Source organism: Astyanax mexicanus, chromosome 15 (assembly GCF_023375975.1).
Source record: "Astyanax mexicanus isolate ESR-SI-001 chromosome 15, AstMex3_surface, whole genome shotgun sequence".
Taxonomy (NCBI): domain Eukaryota; kingdom Metazoa; phylum Chordata; class Actinopteri; order Characiformes; family Acestrorhamphidae; genus Astyanax; species Astyanax mexicanus.
The window spans coordinates 14,273,844-14,300,380 of NC_064422.1; the positions used below are offsets into that span (position 1 = coordinate 14,273,844).

Below are 26,537 nucleotides of genomic sequence, written 5' to 3' on the forward strand. Positions count from 1 at the left end.
GCTTGGACAATACATCATCTCTCAGAACTGAAGCCATTACAGGTCTAGTGCCTCTGCTGGCTGGTTGCAGTATAATGCAAAGCTCTGCCTCATATATTTCTCTCATCTCATATATTTCTGTGACAAAACAATTGTCATTTCCCTTTCTAATGGCATCACATCAATGTCAAAAGTCGGGGGTGCAAAAATAGCAGGTGCAAAAAAATTTACCTGCGTGTTTTAACATTTTGAGTGTGTAAATTAACTTCTTGCGGGCGCAAATGTGAAATGTGAAAAGGGGAATCATGTGCACACTGAACAAAATATCACTCTCGAGCTTCATTTTTCTCCTCTCAGGTGTTTTTTTTACCTGAAACGAAGCTTGAAAGCGATATTTTAAATTTAAAACACTGGTTAACTTTTTCACCCAGTATTTTTGCGCCCCGACATTGATGTGACGCCATATTTTTTCCTTTAAACTGTTAATTTTCCGTTAGTTGTGCCAATATTGCCATTGTTTTCCCAAGAAATTGTAAATCGTAAAAAGGCTTACACTTACTAATGAATTAAGTGATTGACAGAAAGCCTCGAAAGGAACAGACCGTCGGAATTACATGGAGTAGCTGAGTTGTAATTGAGCTGTCACGCAACTTTGCTAGTCATTCAACTATTACTTATCTGTCTTATGTTAGATAAAAGGGCTCTGGTCTTTTCGGCTCTGCTATAACCTCAATGAAGGCGGACTGAGACGCTTGGTCTGGGGAAAATATGGTGGGTCTCCCAAATAAGTAGTTGAGTCTGGCTCACAGGCTTCTGGTTTCAATTTCACCAAATGACAATGGCTGCAAATTTGACAACATGGCAGACTTTGCTGGCTATAATTCTACAGAATGGAAGGGATATACTGCAAGTGCAAAATTTTCAGTGACCAAAACACAGACAAAAATCTGGGAATTATGGAATACTCAAACAAAACAAAACCATATCTCTTCAACAGGTAATAGAAAACTTTTGAAAACAATATCTTTTAAATATCTTGACAAAAAAGACCAAACAATTCCAAGACCATAATTCCAATTACAATAACACTAAAACTGCTGGAATGCTCCATAAAAGACAATCAAACCCCACCCAATTATCCTAAAACACCAAAAACAACTGGCACCACTCCAAAGTGCCTAAAAGCAACACTCCTGATCTAGAGAGAGCAAATCCAATCTGTCCAACCTCATCCTGAATTCAGGCTGTTTTTCCTGACATCTGGAGCCAAGAACTTTATTACCCTAATCCACCAGAGTGGAGACAGACGGACCCCTACCATTTCTGAAGAACCAGAGGGAGCAGTAATGCCAGAAACGCTTTCATTTAAACAATACAGATCTCGCTTTTCTTAATCAAGGCAACATCGTAAAAATGTTCATATTATGTTATTTTATTAGATTATTATTATAATGCAGAAGCAGGGTTTTAGCACTGTAGTTGGGTTGGGGTGAAGTTCTCCAGATGCTTGCCTTTTCTCAACAATGCTGATAATAAACAAACGTCCTCAGTGTGATGGCAAAGTTTTTTTTCAAACCTTGGTGTACTGTGAAACTGTACACTACCACACCATACTGAACACTACACACCATACCTCCATATTATTAACCTCTACCTAACCAGACCTCAACACACCTCAACTTTACTGAACCTTACCTCAATACATCCTAAATTTCCTAACCTTTTTACACTATACTCTATTATTATAGGCTGTTAAGTAACCACACCCCAACATTACTGACCTCTACCTCAAAATTACTGACCCTTACCTAAAAACATCCCAAACGTCCTAACCTTTTTTACACTATATTCCATTATTATAGGCCGTTAAGTAACCACACCCCAACATTACTGACCTCTACCTCACCACAACTCAACATTTACTGACCTCTACCTCAAAACACCTCAAGATTACTGACCTCTACCTCACCAGAACTCAACATTACTGACCCTTACTTTAAAACATACCAAACTTCCTAACCTTTTTTACACTATACTCCATTATTATAGCTCGTAAAATAACCAAACCCCAACATTACTGACCTCTGCCTCAAAACACCTCAACCTTTTACCCCTACCTCACCACAACTCAACATTACTGACCTCTACCTCAAAACACCTCAACATTACTGACCCTTACTTTAAAACATACCAAACTTCCTAACATTTTTTACACTATACTCCATTATTATAGCTTGTTAAGTAACCACACCCCAACATTACTGACCTCTGCCTCAAAACATCTCAACATTACTGACCCTTACTTTAAAACATACCAAACTTCCTAACATTTTTTACACTATACTCCATTATTATAGCTTGTTAAGTAACCACACCCCAACATTACTCATCTCCATCTCAACAACCATCAGTATTACATACCCTTACCTCAACACATCCCAAATTTCCTAACCTTTTCCTCACTATATCCAAACTTTATAGGCTGTTCCCTAACACACCCCAACATTACAGGCCACTACCTAAACACAACTCAACATAACTAACCCTTACCTCAACAAATCCAAAATGTCCCAACTTTTACCTTACTATACCACAACATTATAGGCCACTACCTCACCATAACTCAACATTACTGACCCTTACCTCAACACATCCCAGGTTTCTTAACCTTTACTTCACTACACCCAAACATTATAGGCAACAACCTTATTACATTTCAACGTTATGGACCTCTATCTCACCACACCTCAACATTACTGAACCTTATCTTATCACATCCCAAATTTTCTAACCTTTACCTCACTTTACCCCAACATTACAGGCCACTGCTTAATGACACCTCTGATCCAGATCAAAACACATGGAAATTAAAGCTAAAATGTTGATATCTTGTCTCTTATTCTTCTTTTAGAGTCAAAAGCAAAGGTTTTCAGTCTATAGCGTACATAAAGTCATAGAGCCATGTGATAGACAATGTGATGTAATGATTTGGTGGATCTTACATGCGGCTGCTGGGCGGGATTTTCCTGCCGTCTCTGAACCATGTGACCTGCGGCGGCTGCGGGAAACTCCGTATCCGGGGGGCTGGGATGACCGCACCATCGCCCTGAGAAACAGACTGCACCCTTTCACCTTCCTCAAACCCTCCCATAACTACACACACACACACACAGGGAAAAAGAAGAAGAAAAAACAATGTTAACTGATACAAAATTCATCTTAATGTGAGTCTTGTGCTGCATGTTGGGTAAATGTTTGGGATGCCTGAGAAGTGTGTGAGCATTGTAGGGATCAGTATTAGGTATTAAAGTATGCAATCTAGTGTCATAATATGTTATAGTATACAACAGTGAGTTATAGCAACACAAATGAGTTATAGGGCATTATAATACTGTTGTGTGCTATAGTGTATTATAGTATGTCCTAATGTGTTAGAGGACATTTTAGTAGAACATAGACAATGATAAATTGTAACACACTTCAATACACTGTGGTATAGAGTGTTATAATGTGTTTCAATGTATTATAGTGTGTTACAGTGTTTAATAGTATTTTATAGTGCATTATAGCAATAAGAGAGAAGACAGGCTACTAACCGATGTGTGAATGTGATTTCTTATAACACTAGAGCCAATCAGCTTGCTAATTGTGCGGAGAGTGGAGGAGGGTGAGTGCACTATTGGGTAAGCTCCTCCTCCCTGTGGAGATGTGTGCAAGTGCAGTTGCCATAACAAGCCAGCATTTTGGTCTCTCCTCTTAAGTGCCCGGACATGTTGCAAAGATGGCTACACAGTGAACTGATTTGCCTGTTAGCACTTTTAATGTCTCATAGTATGTCATAGTGTGTCATAGTGTGTTATAGTATGTTACAGTATGGAAAATAATTTTATAGTGTGTCATAGTGCATCATAGTGTGTCATAGTATGTTACAGTATGGAAAATAATTTTATAGTGTGTCATAGTGCATCATAGTGTGTTATAGTGCATCATATGTCATTGTGTGTGTACAGTGTGTAATAGTATTTTCATAGTTTGTTTTAGCATGTCATTTTATGCGATTGTGTGTAAAAGTATTTCATAGTGTGTTTATATGTGTTATGCTGTGTTATAGTGCATTGTAGTGTGCAAAAACATAGCAAATTATAGTGTATCATAGTGTGTTATAGTGCATTATGATGCATCATAGTGTGTTATAACATGTTATAGCGTGTTAGAGTGCATTGTGGTATGTTGTCATAATATGTTATAGTGTGTTATAGTTTATCATAGTGTGTTATAGTGTGTTAAAGTGCATCATAGTGTGTTATAGTGCATCATGGTGTGTTATAACATGTCATAGTAGGTTATAGTGTGTTAGAGTGCATTGTAGTATAAGATGTCATAATATGTTATAGTGTGTTAGAGTGCATTGTAGTATAAGATGTCATAATATGTTATAGTGTGCTATAGTTTATCATAGTGTGTTATAGTGCATCATAGTGTGTTATAGAGCGTCATAGTGTGTGTTTAGTGCATCATAGTGTGTGTTTAGTTCATCATGGTGTGTTATAGTTATAGTGTGTTATATTGTGTTATAGTGCACCACAGTGTGTTATAGTGTATCATAGTGTGTTATTGCGCGTCATAGCATGTTATAGTGTTATAGTGCATCGCAGTGTGTTAGAGTGCATCATAGTGTGTTATAATGTGTTATAGTGCATCCTATTGTGTCATAGTGCATTATAGTGTGCATTATACTACATTATATTGCATTGTAGTGTGTTAAAGTGTGTTACAGAGTATGCTTTCGTGTGTTATAGTGCATTATAGTAAGACAGGTTGTGTTTTTGTGTGTTAAGATGCTATGGTGCACTTAAGTCTGGTATAGTATTGTATACTGCATATGTAATACACTCTGCATATGGAATGTTATTTTCTGCATAAGACTTTATTATAACGCTGATATAAAAAAGAAAGCACAGCTGTGGACAGAAGGTCTTGGTTTGAGGGTTTTCAGGGTTAAAGGAGATTTAAACCCTCCTGATGATTCTGCTCTTCTAGGAAATAAAACATGACTGAATTTCCGTCCACCTTAAATCTGAAAACCCATGCGCTGGGCTTCAAAGCTTCGACGGTATTATTTCTTTAAAGTGTTTCTCATTAATTCATTTTCTTTTCTGTTTGATGAAAAATGCTCTTGATGTGAGAGCAGCTAGCTTTGATTTCTCAATAATTCTCTTCAGCCTGTGAACACTCACCTTCAGAACAACAGCAGAAACCCTCAGCCAATCAGAGAGCTCCCTCACTTACAGGAATTTAGCTCTGAGTTAACCCTTTATCCACCGGCTTCCTGCTGTCTGAGATTAATGACCAGTTGATGAATGTAGCCACTAATGCATCAACTGGGCATTAGTGCACTATAACACACTAAAACACAAATAAACATACTTCAAATATCTTTATCTCACTATAATGAACTATATCTCACACAACACACTCTGTAACACTCTATAATGCACTATAACACACTATGATGCACTATAACACACTATGATGCACAATAGCACACTATAACATACTACGATGCACTCACATACTATGATGCACTACAGTAAACTATGATGCACTATAACACTATAAAACACAAGTAAACATACTTCAAATAGCTTTAACTCACTATGATACACTATATCTCACATAACACGCTCTGTAACACTCTATAATGCACTATAACACACTATGATGCACTATTACACACTATGATGCACAATACCACACTATAACATACTATGATGCACTAACACACTATGATGCACCACAGCACACTGTGATGCACTATAACACACAAACGCACTTTGATGCACTATAACACGCCATAACACACTACGATGCACTATAACACACTATAACACATGATGCACTATAACACTATGATGCACTATAAGACATAATAACACATCATGATTCACTAACTCACTATGATGCACTAGAACACACTACAACACATTATAATGTACTATAAGACACTGTAATGCATGATATCCAGTAAAAAGTTTATTGATAACCTTCATGTCCAGATTGATTAAATTGAGGATTACACTATTCTCCTAATTTTTTAATATTATTTAACGTTTAATAACTGAAATTTGGAATAAGTAATCCTGTCAGATTCTGGTGTCAGTTCACATTACTTGGATTATAGTTATTAAATAATTTAATACATAATCTGTTTTGAAGCTATAGTGGTTGACTTGACTGGGAGAACTTCATTCTCGTTACAGATCATCATGCTGTACATCCAAAAAGTGGAATAAATTGTATTCTACAATTGCAAATCCACTGAGACACGGTCATCCACCCAAACTGACAGATCGAGCAAGGAGAGCACTGATAGATAGATAGATAGATAGATAGATAGATAGATAGATACTTTATTGATCCCCGGGGGGAAATTCTTGATCAGAGAACCAACCAAGAGGCCCATGCTCACTCTGGAGGAGCTGCAGAAATCCACTCAGCTCAGGTGGAAGAATTGTACACTTCACAAACAGAAGTGGCAGCATCATGCTGTGGGAAGGTTTTTTTCAGCAGGGACATTTTTGGAAAGCTGGTCAGAGTTGATGGGAAGATGGATTGAGCCAAATACAGGGCAATCCTGGAATAAAACCTGTTGGAGGCTGTAAAAACTTGATGAGCTGTTTTGTAAAGAAGAATGGGCAAAAACAATCTCAGTCTCTAGATATACCCCAAAAGACTTGCAGCTAAATACAATGAAATGTGACTCTACTAAGGATTAACATGTGGGGGTGAGTACTTTTGCACATCACACTTTTTATTTGATTTGAATTTTGGGTAAAACTACCTATGAACCCTGTATTCATAATCTATTACAAATGCATTCATAATGCGTTATATGACATGCATAATACCTACCTAATAGTGACTGTAATAAACCTGTATAATAACATATAAGTACTTACAGTGACATTCATAACACATTATATACAGTTTATATAAAGGTTTATAAATGCTGTATAATATCTGTTCATAAGAACATTGTACAATGTAGTGTTGTAATGTACTATAACACAGATTTTGTATATTTTGGTATAATGCATTATTATCTGCAGCTATGATTTCTCAAATTAAGCATATGAAAACTCACTTTAGTTACAGTTACTAATGACTGTATAAAAGGCTTTATAATGTGTTATGCACTTATATAAAAGCTTAATATGAGAAATCATAGCTGTATATTATAATGCATTATACCAAAATATACCAAATCTGTGTTATAGTGCATTACAACACTACATTGCACAATGTTCTTATGAACAGATACTTGTAGTTTATAATGTGTAATGAATGTTGCTGTAAGTACTTATTATAGAGTTATTATAAAGGCTTATTACACTCACTATAAGGTATTATGCATGTCGTATAATGCGCTATGGATGCATTTATAAGGCATTATGAATACAGGGTTCATAGGAAGTGTTACAGAATTTTGTGTTGATCTATCATCTAAAATCTCAAAAAAATAAAATAAAGTTAGTGGTATGAATGATCTGAAGGGGGTTTGAGTGATCACACCTGTACTCAGATCCGCCCGCTAATGACCCGGGATGCTCCATGCCGTCAGGAGCGAATGGGCGTGAGATTGTGCTGATCAGATTTAAGGGTGGTATGGGTTGAGACTGTGTCATTTTTCACGCTGAATCAGATATAAGAACATATTGTTGAGATATAGAGGAGCTGGATGGATGAGTCAGTTCTGGCTGCCGTCACCGCCAACAGTGACTCAGCCCATTTCATCTGCAGTCCCCTGGAAACCATCAACATCTCCATCTCTCTCTCTCTCTCTCTCTCTCTCTGTTTCTCTCTCTCTCTCTGTGTCTCTGATGGCTTCAGAGCAGATGGTGGAAGCAGGGTTTGTGAGGAATTCATCCCCCTGATTAGCTCTGATTAGCTGAGAAACCGCTCTAATTACACAGAAAGGTCTCCCAGTTTCTCCAAGTAATCAGAGCTTCAGGTTTACTGAGTTCAGTTCAGCTTTGAGGAACCCCACTTTTCCACCGCACACAGACATGGTTCAACATAAGAACGCTTATAAACTGGACTGGGATCTGTTAAATTAGCACGGTTAGCTAAACATACAATAATTGTATCATGGGTCCAGTTTGGGTCCAGAGTCTTGGGGATGCTGTGCGGCAAATAGTTGAGCCGAGGCAACTGATACAGTTAGGCCAATACATATTTGGACATTGACACAATCTTCATGATTTGGGCTCTGCATGGCACCACACTGGATTTAAAATAAAACACATGAGATGGAATTGAAGTATAGACTGTCAGGGTTAATTTAAGGGGTTGAACAAAAATACTCTATAAAGTGTTTAGGAATTACAGCTATTTTTCTACAAAGCCTCCTCATTTCAGGGGCTCAACAGTAATTGAACAAATAACCTTTTACCATCAATAAAATGTCAATAATTCTCTACACTTTGTTGAGAATCCTTAATAATTAAGGATATTAATTATTAAGGATATTAAAACAGGGTTTATCTTACTTTTGTTGGAATTTAAGAGGACAGAGAGGAATTAATAATAGAATAGGAGAATAGGATTCAAATCTGGTGCAAATGAACCTACTGGTAACAGTAAAACCCCACCTCATAACATTAAATGGTGTGGAACAGTGGACCTGTGTTCTCTGGAATGATGGTGCTCCATCCAATACTTTTGGGATGAGTTTACTAAAAGAAAGGAATGATTCAGCTAAAATAAATTAAGTAAAGTTTACTAAAAGAAGGATTGATTTAGCTAAAATAAATGAAGTAAAATTTACTAAAAGAAGGATTGACTGAAGTTCAGTTCACTTATTTACTCTATGTAACATTTAAGTCTTGAAACCGAGCTGAAGTTACTTAAATTTACCTGAAATTAAATTTACTTAAAAAAAAGCAAATGCAGAAAGTTATTGACATACTGAACATTTGTCCTTTTAATAAATTAATGGTTTTAAACCATTAAAACCATTTAGTGAAAACTCTTAAATGTGTAATACACTAATGTAGAGTGTGTGTGTTACTCACAGGCCACCTGAACCTCTGTCCTGCGCTGCAGCAGAGCTCCCACACGGTTCCTCACTATACAGCGATAAAATCCAGCATGAGTACGATCCAGAGAGGGGATCAGATACCTGCACACACGCACACACACACACACACACACACACACACACACGAGCAACAACACAGGTCAGTGTGACTGCAAATATAAAACAAACACTCTCTTTGCTGTATTATTGCACAGTGACTGACAAAAATATACAGGATTTGCTGTCAAATACATACCTTACTACACACACACACACACACACATATCTTTATCTGAAAAACAGCACATGCCTGACTGCACAGCTCAGCTCTGTACACTGCTCTAGCACATACACTTCTTATGTTGCCATGTATAGCAGATATATACACTGACATGTCTGCTCAGGGTGGGTTTGCCCCAGGGGTCCTAGATAGTTAACACCCACCAATCAAACACCTCCACAGACTGCAGACCCCTCACTGACATTAACAGCACTCCCACAGAATACCCGCTCTCTGTACCTGGTTCTAGGACTTGCTCAGAACCATGTGTGGACCTAATCAATCATCATTCAGTTTCGTTTTTCTCATTATTATTTTGTCAAGACTGTGATGTAACTGTCTTTCCACCTTTAGTGTATCATTCCAACAGTCAGTTTTCCAGTAATAATATTAAAATATATAGATTTTTTTTTTCCCCAGAAATCAGTTTTTAATCTTTATTCTGCAATATTGCAGGAAGGCGGGGATACACTTAATCAATAATACACAAGAGTTTCATGCTATAATGTGTAATATTGGCACTGCTTCGCTGCAGTCATAGGCATGAGGCCCAGGTCCATTATCGCTGTTTATTGAAAGATTTTGAGGTCTTTTTGGTTATAAACACTCTGCGAGTTAAAATAGTTCCGTTGCTGCTCTGTTTGTAGCTGCGCTGTTTGGCTTGTAAGCGCTGCATCGTTGCTAAGTTACCTGTATGTGGCGGAGTAATACATGAAGAGTTTTGGTTACAGTGCATTACTGGCTGATAATAGCACTCATAGAATGCCTCTTAGCCAATCACATAGCAGGGTCATAACTAACTAAGGTATAATTAGGAATTAATTGATTGACAGGCAGAGTTGTAGAGAAGCCGTCGGGCAACTGGATGGTTAATCATACTCCGGTGTTTTAAAGTTGCTGGACAAATTAGCAGATGTGTTTAATGGACACACTGTTTGAATCTTCACACACACACACACCACGCAGTGACACAAACGAATCAATGGAGGCAGGTGAGAGAAGCGTGTTTTGTAGCAGAAGTTTGAGAAGCTTCTGTTAATGAAGTACAACCATTGGTTTACTCACCCCACTCCACTGTTTCACTCTTAATATGTGATCATAAAATAAAACTAGGCCAAAGTAACAAAAGTACTCATGATGTCAGCCTAGACCATATACACGGTTTTGTTTTATAAAACTACTCCTTGCTGCCCTGCTGAGAACAACAGGTTCAATGTTCAGATTTACAGTGTTAAATATGTCAGGTCAAGAAAGACAGAGAAATGGCCCTTTTTTATATTTTCAGGAAATAGTTCAACTTTAAATGTCTAGAGATACATTGTTGCTGTTAAAAATGCATTTTCCAATAAAGGGAGTATTGGCAAAACTGGTTATAATTTTTATGTTGAGGCGGCGGGACGTGGTGTGTGCAGCTGCTGAAAGTAACTAATAAAGTAACTTGTAAAGTAACTTAGTTACTTTTAAAATCAAGTAATCCATAAAGTAACTACGTTACTTTTTAAAGGAGTAATCAGTAATCAGTAATCGGATTAATTTTTCAAAGTAACTATACCATCAACGCTGGACTGCGGAGAAGTATCTGTGCTCTGTTTGGGTCAGTGCTCTTGTCACATTTATTTTCTGGTCTGGATTGAATCCAAATACCATTAAAAAATTATTTTCTGACCCTCCCACCAGCAGCTCTGAGGTTAAACTGGACCGTACTAGCTTCATTTAATCTCAGAAGTAAACACAGCAGAGCAGAGATCCCTTCATTTAATGAAAATAGGAATACAGGAAAAAAATCTATTCTGTTTCTGGACCTTTAGGCTGTGCTGTAAGCTCAATGAAGGCAGTCTGAGACACTGAGCATGGTCTGGGAGAAGGAGCCCAGTCTACCATATGCCTCTGGTCTCTATTTCTCAGACTTTAGTTGCAAATTGAACGACGTGACAAACATTTCTGACTTTAGTTCTATAAAATAGAAGGAAATGGAGCATCACATGATATACAATAATTGTTTTGTCACTTTTATGTTCTGTCGTTATGTAACTGTGCTTTTAATTCGTTTGCTTTACCTGTCAGGGAGGAATAGCTAAGTCCCGCCCACCAGCCTCGCCTTTCCTGCTGCAACCACCAACCCACCCACACCACCGCCAGACTCACCCACTTCACAAACCCACACCACTGTACTGATTATATACTCTCCACACCCGGCTGTCTTATCTCTGAGAAACACAGGCGAGGGGATGGAAATCAGCTGCTGTGGAATAAGATTATTTCTGAGAGTGTGTGTGTGTGAGTGTGTGTGTGTGTGTGTGTGTGTGTGTGAGTGTGTGTATGTGTCTGTGCGCACCCAAAGCCCACCCTACTGTAATGACCTTCAGAAATTGCTGTTTCAGTGCTGCCTGCAGTGCCACCTCCTCTCCAGCAGGTGGCACCCAGACACGCGGAATAATTCAGCAGCAGCAGGCTGGTCAACTTCTTCACTGAGTGAGTCCTGAGGGAGAGGTGTGAGTATCCTGAAGCTTTTACCCTACTAAAGAGGGCACCTCACCTCTTTTAGTGCTAATAGGTAACGTGGCAGAGACCCAAGCTCCATCGTATACGCAAATACACACACTTACCCTGGCCACTTTATCAGAAACCCCTCCCCTGTAGCTAATAATGTGGGCAGTAAGTAAAGGTAGCACAAGATAGGTAGAGTAGGTGTTTCCAATAAAGTGGCCTCTTCTATTTGTTGGAAGAAAAGTGTACTGTATGTTAGTGCTTCTAATAAATTGGCCACCAGTGAGTGGACACACAAGATGGGTAGGTATGGATTTTTATTATAAAGTGGACAGCCAGGTTGATTCTGTCAGTATCTGAGATCTGGAGCCTCATCAGGGCTGGTTTCTTTATAAGTAACTAAGATCTGGAGTATCATCAGGTTTGGTTTTCTATAAGTGTCTGAGATCCAGAGCATCATCCAGGTTAGTTCTATAAGTGTCTGAGATCCAGAGCATCATCCGGTTTGATTTTCTACAAGTGGCTAAGTTCCGGAGGATCTTCAGGTTTAGTTCTCTATAAGTGTCTGAGATCCAGAGCATCATCCAGGTTGGTTTTATAAGTGTCTGAGATCCAGAGCATCATCCGGTTTGGTTTTCTACAAGTGGCTAAGATCCGGAGGATCATCAGGTTTGGTTCTCTATAAGTGTCTGAGATCCAGAGCATCATCAGGTTTGGTTTTCCACAAGTGGCTAAGATCCGGAGGATCATCAGGTTTGGTTCTCTAAAAGTGTCTGAGATCCAGAGCATCATCAGGTTTGGTTCTCTATAAGGAGCTGTGATCTGAAACATTATCCAGGTTAGTTCTGTAAGTAGCAGAGATCCGTAGCATCATCCAGGTTGGTTCTGTCAGTGGCTGAGATCTGGAACTCCAGGCTGGGTTGGGTCTCTGTAAGTGTCTGAGACATGGAGCATCATCAGGGTTGGTTCTCTGTAACTGGCTGAGATCCAGAGCATCACCTGGGTTGGTTCTGTAACTGGCTGAGATCCAGAGCATCATCCGGGTTGTTTCTCTATAAATGGCTGAGATCCAGAGCATCACCTGGGTTGGTTCTGTAACTGGCTGAGATCCAGAGCATCACCTGGGTTGGTTCTGTAACTGGCTGAGATCCAGAGCATCATCAGGGCGGGTTCTCTATAAGTGGCTGAGATTCAGAGCATCATCCTGGTTGTTTCTCGATAAGTGGCTGAGATCCAGAGCATCATTAGGGCTGGTTATCTATAAGTGGCTGAGATCCAGAGCATCATCCGGGTTGGTTCTCTATAAGTGGCTGAGATCCAGAGCATCATTAGGGCTGGTTATCTATAAGTGGCTGAGATCCAGAGCATCATCCGGGTTGGTTCTCTATAAGAGGCTGAGATCCAGAGCATCATACTCCAGGTTGATTCTCTGTAACTGGCTGAGATCCAGAGCATCATCAGGGTTGTTTCTCTATAAGTGGCTAAGATCCAGAGCATCACCTGGGTTGGTTTTGTAACTGGCTGAGATCCAGAGCATCATCAGGGCTGGTTCTCTATAAGTGGCTGAGATCCAGAGCATCATAATCCAGGTTGGTTCTCTATAAGTGGCTGAGATTCAGAGCATCATAATCCAGGTTGATTCTCTGTAACTGGCTGAGATCCAGAGCATCATCAGGGTTGGTTCTCTATAAGAGTCTGAGATCCAGAGCATCATCCGGGTTGGTTTTCTGTAAGCAGCTGAGATCTGGAGCATCATCAGGGTTGGTTCTCTGTAACTGGCTGAGATTCAGAGCATCATCCGGGTTGTTTCTCTAAAAGTGGCTGAGATTCAGAGCATCAACAGGGCTGGTTATCTATAAGTGGCTGAGATCCGGAGCATCATCCGGGTTGGTTTTCTGTAAGTAGCTGAGATCTGGAGCATCGTCTAGGTTGTTTCTCCAAAAGTGGTTGAGATCCAGAGCATTATCAGGTTTGGTTCTCTATAAGTGGCTCAAATCTAGAACTTCAGCCAGTTGGTTCTGTTAGTAGGTGAGATCTGGAACTCCAGCAGAGTTGGTTCTATGTAAGTGGCTGAAATCTGGAACTCCTTTTCTGTTGGTTCTCTGTAAGTGGCTGAAATCTGGAACTCCTTTTCCGTTGGTTCTCTGTAAGTGGCTGAGATCTAGATCTCCAACCGAGTTGGTTCTCTGTTAGTGGCTGAGATATGGACCATTAGCTGGGTTGGTTCCCTGTAAGTGGATGAAATCTGAAACTCCAACTGAGTTGGCTCTCTGTAAGTGGTTAAGATCTGGAACTCCAACCAAGTTGGTTCTCTGTTAGTGGCTGAGATCTGGCGCAAAAGCTGAGTTTTTTTTTTGTAAGTGGCTGAAATCTGGAACTCCAGCTGTGTTGGTTCTTCAATTGGTAAGATATGAAACTCCATCTGGGTAGGTTCTGTAAGTGGCTGAGATATGGATCTCTGCAGGCTGAACATTGGCACTCTGCACTGTCTGTATCGACCTGTTAGAGTCATTCTCTCCTGCAGACTTTCGCTGGCCATCCTGTCATTTAGCTTCACAGGCACCATTGAACTTCACTTATCCATTTAGCTAAAGTCAATTTCATTACTTTAGAGAGTTTTACAATAGATAAAATGCAGCTCAATCGTTTCAGACTCAATTCTTCTTATTGGTTCTTCCTCATGGTCTTAGAGGGTTTCTCCTTCTGAGTTGCAGGTTCTTACAGTGGTTCTACATTGTGCTCTTATGAGGTTTCTTGTTTCGAGTCTCAGGTTCTTTCGCTGCCGAATACTGGCACTCGGCACCGTCTATACTGACCTGTGGAGAGTCATTCACACAGCAGGTTGCTTTTGATTTGTTATAAATAAGAAAGCTATGCAGGATCATCATGGTATGGTATGTATAACATGGTCTACAGGTCCTGTTGGAATAAGACATATGAGCTCTGCTGGTTTCTGCTGGTTTGATACGTATGAGAACCCGCTACAGGTTTCTCTTAGTTTGGAAGATCTAAGGACCCCGTACAGGTTCCTCTCTGTTTGTGAGGATATGTGAGGATCCTCTATTGGTTTCGCTTAATTGATGGAAATGTGAAGAAAGTTTCTTTAGCTTTAACAATGTAAGAACCTCTTCAGGTTCCTCTTAGTGTGGTACCTGTGAGGACATTCTACATGTTCCTCTTGGTTTGGGACTTGTGAGGTTCCTCTACATTTTCCTCTTAGTTTGAGACGTGTAAGAACCCTCTACAAGTTCCTCCTAGTTAGAGCCATATGAGGACCCTCTACTGGTTCCTCTTAAGTGGATGGAAATGTGAAGAAATTGTATGAGTTTCTTTTGCTTTAATAATGTAAGGAAGCTCTTTAGGTTCCTCTCGGTGTGGTACTTGTTAGGACGTTCTAAGTTCCTCTTGGTTTGGATCCTCTACCTTTTCCGGTTGGTTTGAGACATGTGAGGACCCTCTACAGGTTCCTCTTAGTTAATGGAATTGTGAAGAAACTTTATGCGTTTTTTTTGCTGTAATAATGTAAGGAAGATCTTCAGGTTCCTCTTGGTGTGGTGCTTGTGAGGAAGTTTTATGGATCATCTTGGTTTGGGACATGTGAGGACTCTCAGCAGCTTTCTCTCAGTTTGGGACATATGAAGACCCCCTGCAGGTTTCTACTGTCTTGTATTTATGAGAACCTCTTCAGATTCCTCTTAGTTTGAGACATGTTAGGAACCTCTACAGGTTCCTCTTAGTTAATGGAAATGGGAAGTAAGAAACTTATGTGTTTCTCTTGCTGTAATAATGTAAGGAAGCTCTTCAGGTTCCTGTCGGTGTGGTTCTTGTCGATTCTAAGTTCCTGTTGGTTTGGGGCATGTGAGGACCCTCTATAGGTGCCTACCAGTTTGGGACATGTGAAGACCTGTTTGTTTTGGGACAAGTGAGGACCCTGTACAGGTTTCCATTAGTTGTTGGAAATGTGAAGAAATTTCCTCTGTGTGTGGTACTTGTGAGGACGTTCTACACGTTCCTCTTGGTTTGGTACTTGTGAGGACGTTCTAAAGGTTCCTTTGGGTTTGGAACATGGGAGTGTTCCTCTATATTTCCCTGTTGGTTTGGGGCATGTGAGGACACTCAGCAGGCTTCTCTCAGTTTGATACATCTGAGGACACTCAGCAGGTTTCTCTCAGTTTTATATGTTTTTGGATCTCTCTGCAGATTCTTCTTGGTTTGGTTTGTGTGAAGACTCTATACATTTCCTTCCTGTTTGGTTCATGGGAGAATTGCAATGCAGTCTGTTTGTTCCTCTCAGATTGGCATGCCCAAGAACCTCTTGGTCAAAGGTCCTCTTCATTTGATATGCCTCGGTATACACTCTGTAGAATTTTACTGATTCACTCTATACTTTACTGATACTCTACAAATTCTTCTCTGTTTGATATGTTGTGAGGAATGCATGAGAAGACTCTGTGGGTTAATCTTGGTTTCGTATGCAAGAAGATACTCTATGAGCTCTTTCCTTGTTGGTATGTATGAGGGCACTCTGTGGGATCCTCTCAGTTCGGTATGCATCATGATGCCCTGTGGGTTACTGACAGTTTGGTATGTGTGAGAATAAATATGAGGAAACTTTACTACATCCTGTCATCATCCCTATACTTTACACTGATTGGTTTGTAGAGGCCAAATAAGGTAACAGATTCCTCTTAAATGCATATTATTTCTCGTTATAAATAAGGGTTAATCTACAGTTACAGTAGCTACAGGAATCATCAGCACGATCTCTTGTAGATATACAACAGGATGGGTGGATGATTCACCTGCACACCAAGGGGAGTTTTAATTGGTTCTTGGGCTTCTCCTTTTGAGTCTTAGGTTCTTTCAGTGGTTCTGCTTTGTAGTCTTTTTGTGGTTCTGCTTTGTAGTTTTTTTTGTTTCAAATCTCAGGTTCTTTCAACACTGAATGCTGGAAACTGACAATTTGTTTATTTACCTGTGGAGACTTATGATGACCATGTGTGAACACTTCACAGTTTCATTCCATTTTTATGGTTTTTATGAGGACACTCAACAGGTTGCTCTTAATTTGACATAAATGAGAAGCTCAACACTAGTTCTTTTTCTTCTTCTATAGTTTAATTAATGTGTGATGACAGCCTGTGATTGGTGATTGGTCCAAACCAAACCATGGTACACTTCATTCAGATTGACACCACCCAAATTTTGGTTCTTTTGGTCCAGATCGTGGTCCATGGCTCCTTTCATATCATTGGCTAGTTTGGTTTGGCCCAAACTGAAAAGTCTAAAAGTCTGAACCCTTAGTGTTTGAACCCTCTCAGTTTGGTATGAGTCAGAAGCTCTGCAGGTTTATGTGACGTTATCTTCTTATGTGAAGAGGACACTTTGCATGATCCTCTGGGTTTGCTATGGATCCCGGTGTGATCCGAATTCCAACATTCATTCTAAGAGGGATTGAGAACACCGTCGAGGAGACAATCGAGGAGGTTCATGAGCAGCAACAGGTTTCCATAGAGACGTACCTGTCACCTGTCTGAGCGAGCGCTCCTCACTGCTCTGCTGTGAACACTGAACCGAGGCTAATTACACAGGTCTGACACCGCGCTACGGCCATCAATCACACACACACACACACACACACATTCACACATCTTCTAAAGGTTAACTATATTCATTACACACACACACACACACACACACACACCGAGAGAAAGAGAGAGAGAGAGAGAGGGAAGAGAACGGTTCCAGATAACTGATGCTCACATTACACTTAGAGGACAAATACTCTCAGAGTCTGAGAACACAAAGTGAAGTTAGCTTACGCTGTTCTCAGGTATGAAGCTCTCATAACTTTCATGACTTTTCAAGATTTTTTATCATTTTTGAAAAAGGCTACAGACTACACGTAAATGAATACGCTTTTCCACTGCAGAGCTGATTGGTTGTGAAAATGGAGTATAAACATTCTGGTGGTTTTTGTACATGGACACAGAACTCTAAAAAACTGAGCTGGGACTAGTTTTCTCAGCACAGTTAAGTACCATTCTAGAGGTTACAGAACCTTCAGTGGGAGGGTGTGGACTGAAGGTTCCACCTACTGACTACCCGGGCTGGGCCGTCACTGCTACGACGTTGGATGAGTCCAGTCTTGGGAAGGCCCATTGCAACAAGCCAAGCAAACCAATCAGTTGCCCCCAAACAAAGACTGCTTATGGATTGAATGCAACAAAAAAAAAATTGTGAACTGGGTAACACTTTATAATAACTTTTAATAATATATGTTTAACTAATGATCAGTAGATTTGAACAAAGCAGTAGTTCATCAGAATTCGAATATTAACAAATGCTCACACATGACAACGTATTTATCAGCATGGTTATTTATATTAAAAATGTTAACAAATCATTAGCCCATCAGAATTTGAACATTAATAAATCGCTAGTAAATATGAATTTTAAACTTCAGTTTATGTTGCCATTATTATTATAAAGTGCTACCATGAACTGTAATCAGATTCCTGCTCAAAAGGGCTCCACCCACTAGGTGCTGATAGTGTCCAGCCAGCCATTCAGGTTTGTCATTCCTACAGGCGGCAAAATATGAAACTTCAGCAATCATGAAGCAACTGAGATATCCTTTAGGAAGCCAGGAAAGAAAGAAGAGAAAAGAAGATGAAGAAAAGCAAAAAAACAAGACAGTGTAATTCATCATTTATACTGGAAAAATTAGGCCTGTATATTTTATACAAATGGTGTAATTTAGCAGCAGGTAGGCTAGCAACGAAATGGTAATATGTGTAATGTTTGTTAGCTAGCTGCCTGGGTAGTTAATGATAGTAACAAAATAGAACAGTTAGAACAGGGCGGTAAGGGGTGGTGTGGTGTAGTTTTTTTCTTTTTTTGCATTTTACATGGGCCCCCAAATGCCTCAAAACAGTCCTGGTTTTGAGAATGCTAACGCTGTGTTAGTGACGTACAATGAGGTTGGTCACCAATATGCAATGTTGGATGAGCCCAGTCACCGACACACTAATCCTTCCTTTTAACATTGGGCAAACATTCCACTCAATATACTCTTCAATCCAGAGTGTCAGTGGGAATACCCCATAGAAATTGTTACCACCCACACTAGGCAGGATAGTGCATTGGGTGGTAATGATTGTGACCGGTGGCGTCTGGCTATAATTGTCTGTGCAAACAGAGACTCATGACGTTTTTTTCCACGACTTGGCATCTCAGTGTAGACTCGATTGAAGATGATACCTGTCACCTGCACATTTGCCTCTCAGCGCTGGGGTCTTGGGTTCAAGTCCGCCTATCTGGGCGGAGTTTTCATGTTCTTCCTGTGTCTGCATGCGCTTCCTCCAGGGAAACCGGTTTCCTTCCACAGTCCAAAAACATGAATTTTTCCCTTCCCAATTTAAAAAAGGCCAATTACTCACTAGTACTAGTACTAGTGTAGTACTAGTAATACACCACCTCTTTTCAAACTGCTGCTAATGTAGCATTACCAAATAGACAAATAGCATGTTTGGAGGAAAGCACAGTGACCTAGCTCTGATACATCAGCTCACAGATGCCCGTGCTGAGCAACATCACCTTGGGAGTGTTGTGGGGAGAGAGCGCCATCTACCCATCCAGAGAGAGCATGGCCAATTTGACTGCTCTCTCAGACTCCGTCTGCTGATGGCGAAGCAGCATTAGCAGGATTTGAACCAGCGGTCCTTGGATCATAGTGGTGGTGCCTTAGTCTGCTGGATCACCTGAGTCCCCACTAATTTATATTTTTTAATATAATCATTTATATTAAGTTTTAATCATTAGATATAATCAAAAATATTAAACAATATTCTTCTGCTAACATTCCTGCAAAGCCCAATACATATTTATTCCAAAAATATGGTATCTGGTCCCGGGAGATGTGTATAACTGCCTATATTTGCCGGTTACCTTATCAACCATGGTGCTGCTAATGGTGCTAATACAAGAGCTACTGCGAACATGGAGATATCAAAAGAGCCAATGCAAAATTACAACTGAAAAGTCACCAGAATCACCAGATTAGTTCACTCTGAAAAGAGACTGCACCACAATGCACGTTTTAAAAGTACGTTTTAGCATGTTCTTTCCAATTACATAAGCTTAAAGGTAACTTACAGACTGCCTCTTAAATTATGTGATAAATGTAATAAATGTTATATATATGTTCCCAGTTAAAAATCTCCGGTTCAGAAACATCGGCAGAAGAATCGTAACACACCCTGCTAATGATCTAATTACTACATTAATGCTAATGGACTTCACAGGAGGGGTGATTAAGCATGGCTGACTGCAGCTCCAGCGCACTGACCTCAACTCTAACGGCCTTTACACTCCATTACTGACTCTAATAACACACCCTTAATCACCTGATTAATTACACACACACTCACACACTTCCACACCGCACTGGTTTCCTCTATGGTTTCCTCCACGTTTTTGTAGTCTGGAAATGAGAAGCGGAATCAGATTTTTTGTTCAATTCACTGAAAAAAATCAATATTTGAATACTTCAAATTTCTTACGTGGCAATCAGCCCAGTTATACACAGAAATTGGCTGAAACACTTCAAAGAAATAGAAATGCCAAATATCACTGAACACAGAATTGATACTGGGTCCCATGATTTTTGCCCAATTCCATAAAAGCTAAATAACACTGCACTGACCTGTGAGCTCATTAACATGTGAATTTTGATTGGAGCTTTTTAAAAAGGACTTAAAAACAATGCATTTTCTACAACATAGTGCTGAGTTCTTTTTTTTCTTTTTTTAACATGGCCCCAAACTGTCTGTATGAATGTTTTTGAAGAATTGAGAATAAAATATAACCCTCTGAAATACACGCCCCGACTTATTTACTATTTATATTCTGTACTGTCCGTTTATATATGAGCAGAACATTTCTCGTACACGCAGGAGAACCTCATTATTAAACTCATTCAGATTCTCATTTATCTTCCTGCTGACTCAGGGAACTCTGCCTCGCCTCGCTCGTTAGCGTCTCGTCTCTCTTATATAAAACATGAAGTATGATCACGTCTCCGAGCAGCTGGGTGGTTCAGCTCTTGGAAAGTATTGCATATAAACAAAGACTGGGAATAACTGTATATTTGGCAACCAGAAAATTTGCGAAAGTTGGGAAATATGTGAAAAATCTGATTGTTTGCTCCAATCAGCAAAAACATTACAACCATTGCTGTGAATATGAAGTAAATAACATTGATCATTACAGGCTTCAGTGGCACCTATCAAGGGGTGGGATCTACTGTATAAAATTATTCATACCCCCTTGATTTGTCCACAGGACAACTACAGGGGTTGGACAATGAAACTGATACACCTGTCATTTTAGTGTGGGAGGTTTTATGGCTAAATTGGAGCAGCCTGGAGGCCAATCTTCATTAACTGCACATTGCACCAGTAAGAGCGTGAGAGAGTGTGAAGGTTCAATTAGCAGGGTAAGAGCACAGTTCTGCTTAAAATATTGCAACATTATGGGTGACGTACCAAAAGAGTTCAAAAGAGGACAAATTGTTGTTGCACGTCTTGCTGGCGCATCTGTGACCAAGACAGCAAGTCTTTGTGATGCATCAAGAGCCACGGTATCCAGAGTAACGTCAGCATACCACCAAGAAGGACCAACCACATCCAACAGGATTAACTGTGGACGCTGTAAGAGGAAGCTGTCTGAAAGGGATGTTCGGGTGCTAACCCAGATTGTATCCAAAAAACATAAAACCACGGCTAATCAAATCACGGCAGAATTTAATGTGCACCTCAACTCTCCTGTTTTCACCAGAACTGTCTGTCGGGACAATAAATTATTGGGGTCTAAAACCAGGTGTTTCCAAAATTCTTGTTTAAATATTTGGCTCAAATCCAGGCCGAGTTATGTATGTGACAACCGCTCTTGATCTAGTATAAACACTCTTGAGTATAAAACACATTTGGCCCATTTTCACACGGTTGCTGATGATGATACATCAATCAAGCTTGGAACAGTTCTTCGTACTATCTGGGATGTGACTTGAGTAGCACTGCTGAGGTACATTCATTACTAAAAGTGCACTGGGGTGAGTTTCCTAAATATTATTAGCACTAAGATGATTCTTACATGGTCATGCAAATGATATTTGTTATTTATTCACTGTTACTCATCTTAGCTGAGCTTAATTTTTAAAATATTTTTAATATATTTCCTGTAATCTTTTGTATATATAGTTTTATTATCATTTGTTCATATATTTTCCTGACCTGTTTTTCTGTCCTTTCTTCTGTGCTGCTGTAATGTTGCAAATTTCCCCATTGTGGGATTAATAAAGGTTTATCTTACCTTATCTTTTGATCAAAGGCACTGCATAAAAGCACTTTGGAGGTAACTAAATACAGTATATTAGGTTTTTTGTATGCCTGCTCAAATAAAACATGGAAAATTTAACCTACACTAAGTGCATTCAGTCTTCAGCTTTCAGCCAAACGTTTCATTGTTTGGTTTCTGCACAAAAAAAAATGTTTATTTCAGTGCATCACTGACAAGGATGCTGCTTTAGCTGTCAACACAAAGACACAAAGAGTAAAAGACGAGTCGAAAGTGTCCAACCGCAGTTGAATTTCTGCACTGAATGGGGTGTTATTGTTGTGGAATAACGGCATTGTGCCAGTCCTCTCACAGTCAGACAGTTCAGATGTAAAAGGGAATCTACAGCTGGAGTTAAAGAGCAGAAAGTCAAATCAATGGCGAATGGAAAAGTCGATGCATATAAAGACTGTGAGTGAAGGCGGCACTGCAGGTATTCGGCTGTGCTCAGAACAGTTCTGCATCTGAGTGATAAAAACACATTTATTCATATGGCTTGTTGATAAGGGGACGTTCAATGCGCGCGGAAAATTAATTAAAATATAAACTGTTATGGAAATTAAAGAAACAGTGGCTGTCCTTCATAGAACAAAATGAAAAAGGCTCAATGCCACAGCTGAACTGTTCCTGAACATCTTTACAACTGGATTTTAACAGCAAATCTAGAGATGAAGAGTTCAGATTGCTCACATCCAGAACTGAACTCAACTGACTAGACTGTTCTTAAAGGCCCTGTCCCACTGCGATTGCGTCTAAATATCCACTAAAGTTCGTCCAAATTTCAGTGGACGCAGTTTAGTGGATATTTAGCGGATATTTAGACGCAATCTAGACGTAGTTTAGTGGATATTTGGACGGCACCGTCCAAGTGGACGTAGTTTAGACGTTGCCGTCCACTTTAGACGTAAAAGTGGTTTTGGTACCTCCCAAAATTTTCCGAATAGACGGCGACTAATATGGACGTAATTTAGTGGATATTTAGACGCAGTACGGACGCAGTCCATTTGGACGCAGTGCGTCTATATTTTGGACGCAGCGCGTTCACTCAGTGGACGCAGTGTTTTCTGATAAATTTGGACGTACTTTAGTGGATATTTAGACGCAATCGCAGTGGGACAGGGCCTTAAAGATCTTTAAAACTGGACTGTACAACCCAGGCATTAAGCTGTTCTTATGGAACGGCACTTTAAATCCAGAACTGCACAATCCAGTTCAAAAGATCTACAAGAACAGGTCAAATCCAGAGCTAAACAGTCCAGTTCTAATTATCTATAAGAACAGCTCAAATAAAGAGCTAAACGGTCCAGTTCTAATTATCTATAAGAACAGCTAAAACCCATAGTTAAACAATCCAGTTCTAATTATCTATAAGAACAAGTTAAATTCAGAGCTAAACAATCCAGTTCTAATTATCTATAAGAACAACGCAAATAAAGAGCTAAACAATCCAGTTCTAATTATCTATAAGAACAGCTCAAATAAAGAGCTAACATTCCAGTTCTAATTATCTATAGGAACAGCTAAAACCCATAGTTAAATAATCCAATTCTAATACTCTATAAGAACAGCTCAAATCCAGAGTTAAACAATCCAGTTCTAATACTCATAAGAACTATGCCACAGTGAATGCGTGCTACAATCAAAGAGCTAAAGGCGGTCCAACTAAATATTAGTGTGACCTTTTTTTTAGTCTTCTTATAGGGGCTCTTCAGGCAGTCAGTCTTAAATATATGTAGAATGTGTAAAACAAACACACATTATGAATGAAGCAAGGTAAAGATTTTTAACCCCAGTGGATAACTGGATACCCCTCTTAAAAGTGATCTTGGTGAAAAATTAATGCAGCAACACTGGATTGAAATAAATAAATCTTGCGAACACAGTAGAAGCTTATTGAAACAATGCCATAGTGAATGCGTGCTGCAACTAAAGCTAAAGGCGGTCAAACTTAATATTAGAGAGTGTGACCCGCCTTTTTTTTTTTAGAGGCAATTGCAAACGATGTCGTTAAAAAAAAGGTCTCAAAGGATCTGCTGAATCTTGGTGTCAGATATCACAAATACCACCTTCGGAGGTCTAATAGAGGGAGTTGCTTTGCAGGCATGTGATGAACAGCAGCATATTAGGCAGATGTTCACAGTGAATTTATCATAATATTTAGTTGGATACGGCGGGTGCAGCATTAACGAGCGTCTGTGGGTGTCCAATTACATCCCGACTCCATTCCTCAACAGAATAACGAGCGTGGGATTCAGAGCCATACAGCAGCGCTGCGGATTATCTGCTGTTAACCGACATGTTCTTCCCATAAGGAGCGGACGGGCGTGCCGAGCGCGCAAACACATCAATGTATGCAAATGAACGGCCCAGGCCATACAAAGTGGGCCGGTTCTGAATCCGCTGAGTGCCTGCAGTTAGCGAGTGTAACTCGCCCGCGTCTTACTCCCAGACGAGGTGAATTATCTGACTGAAGCGCTGCCGCTTTATGCAGATCTGCCATGAAATTGGGCTTGTTAATGTGAAAAATCTGCTCCGGCTCCAGCTCTCTCCAGAGAGAGAGAGAGAGGGAGGAAGTGAGCAAAATCAAGTGGGAGAAAGCGAAAGAAGGAGAGAAAGATTGAGAGAGCAAGAGAGAGAGAGAGAATTATATAAAATATTATATAAAATAAGGAGAAAGCGAGAGAAGGAGAGAAAGATAGAGAGAGCAAGAGAGAGAGCAAGAGAGCAAAAGCAAGTGGGAGAAAGCTAGAGAAGGAGAGAAAGATTGAGAGAGCAAGAGAGAGAGAGAAAGAGAGAGAGAGAGAGAGAGGGAGGAAGAGAGCAAAAGCAAGTGGGAGAAAGCGAGAGAAAGAAAAAAGATTCAGAGAGAGAAAGAGAGAGAGAGTTTGAGTTTTAACCACACTTTATTAACAATATTAGTTAAAACAGACCATCAGTTACATAAAAACACAGGTTGGTTTAAGCTAAAAGATCATTAAAAATGAGTTCACCATTTAAAATTTTACATAAAGCTCCTTCGTAGTCCCACACATTTTCAAACCCAACATGATCGTTCATTGCATCATAAAACATAAAATCAACCCTCACCCTGGCCTGTATTAACCGTTTAAAAAGTAAAAGAACATCACAAACTTGGCCTGAGTCTATTTTCTTCTTTCTGCTAAAATAAATTGCACTCTTGGCCTGCCCCAAAATAAAATTCAACAAGTGACATTTCTTTTTTCTCTTTTGGCAGTATGGAAAACCCAAAATAAAAAGTGACAGTGTAAAACATTCATTAAAACAAGTAAAAAGGGAGGTTAAAACCCTAAACAGTAAAACCAGTCTTGTACACTGAGTAAAACAATGAAAAACAGTTTCCCTTTCAAAACAAAAAGGGCACTCAGAGGTCACTGCAGGGTTTAAAATGGAAACAAAAGCATTCACAGCGATAATTCCGTGTAAGATTCTCCACTGCAAGTCTCCAGCAGATTTGGTCAATGGTGGCTTGTACAGTGCTCTCCATGCTGGTTTGACGTCACAGCCAAGGCCAAAGTGCGCCCTCCAGGGGGTGTCGACCAGCCCGGCCAGTTTGTCTAGATGGATCACCTTCACACACCCCCTGTACATGGCCTTGGCATGTAGACCGTCAAACCGCATGTCTGTTAGTCCGTCCAGCGATAAAAGAGGGCTCTGTGTGTCTAAAATGTTAAAATTGGGCCTGATCCAAAGACAGGGAAAAGGGTCCGTCCTCTGAAGCTCCGCCTGCCCAGGTGTCCATTTTTCCAGAAGGTTCCTTTCTTTTGTTGTCAGCGCCTCCTGAAACCTGTGGAGCATCTGAGAAACGACCCTGACTGACCGTATTCCAAGCTTGTGAGCCAGTTCCTCCACACCATCCAGGGTCGTCCCAACAGTCTTTAGGAGATGCTCCACAGTAACTAGTCCCACTTCCATCAGTCTTTTGGACAAGGAACCTTCCGCGATGGCCAGGCGGGCTCCATGGACCACAGGCTCTTGGAGAAACCAGTACATGGACATACTGGAGGCCTGTCTCTCCACCAAGTATAACTGCCAGGCCCTAAAAACACTTGCATAAAAAGAAGACATTCCGGCACATAAAAACTCATCAGTTCGTAATAAAAACACACTTTCCTCCAGACCCAGCCCGCCCGCTCTACGCAAAATAAAACCAGCCAAATGTCTCCAAAGAGTGTTAAAAGAACCAAATAAAAACCTCTGTAAAAATTGTAATCTAAAAGTTGCCCTCCTGCTATCAAGGTGAATGAGACCCTGCCCGCCCTCATCCCTTGATAAAAACAAAACACTGCGCTGGAC

At 40.0% G+C, this 26,537-nt stretch overlaps 2 protein-coding genes across 6 annotated transcripts in view; one reads left to right on the plus strand and one right to left on the minus strand.

The window, feature by feature from the left end:
* Positions 1-26,537, minus strand: part of sdk2b (sidekick cell adhesion molecule 2b) — a 537,061-nt gene that overhangs the window by 97,970 nt on the left and 412,554 nt on the right. For all 4 annotated transcript variants that reach the window (XM_049464366.1, XM_049464364.1, XM_049464365.1 and 1 more), the window contains exons 3-4: positions 9,054-9,160; positions 2,982-3,132 (exon numbers count right to left, since the gene is read on the minus strand). In XM_049464366.1, coding sequence (XP_049320323.1) covers positions 2,982-3,132; positions 9,054-9,160 — 258 coding nt within the window. The remainder of the gene's footprint in view (positions 1-2,981; positions 3,133-9,053; positions 9,161-26,537) is intronic.
* Positions 1-26,537, plus strand: part of rpl38 (ribosomal protein L38) — an 888,922-nt gene that overhangs the window by 56,788 nt on the left and 805,597 nt on the right. Inside the window, exon 1 of one of the 2 annotated variants that reach the window (XM_049464421.1) lies at positions 6,635-6,639. The exons of the other annotated variant lie outside the window; for it this stretch is intronic. The gene's annotated coding sequence lies outside the window, so the exon portion shown is untranslated. Of the gene's footprint in view, positions 1-6,634; positions 6,640-26,537 lie in introns of those variants that run through there. 2 annotated transcript variants of the gene reach the window in all.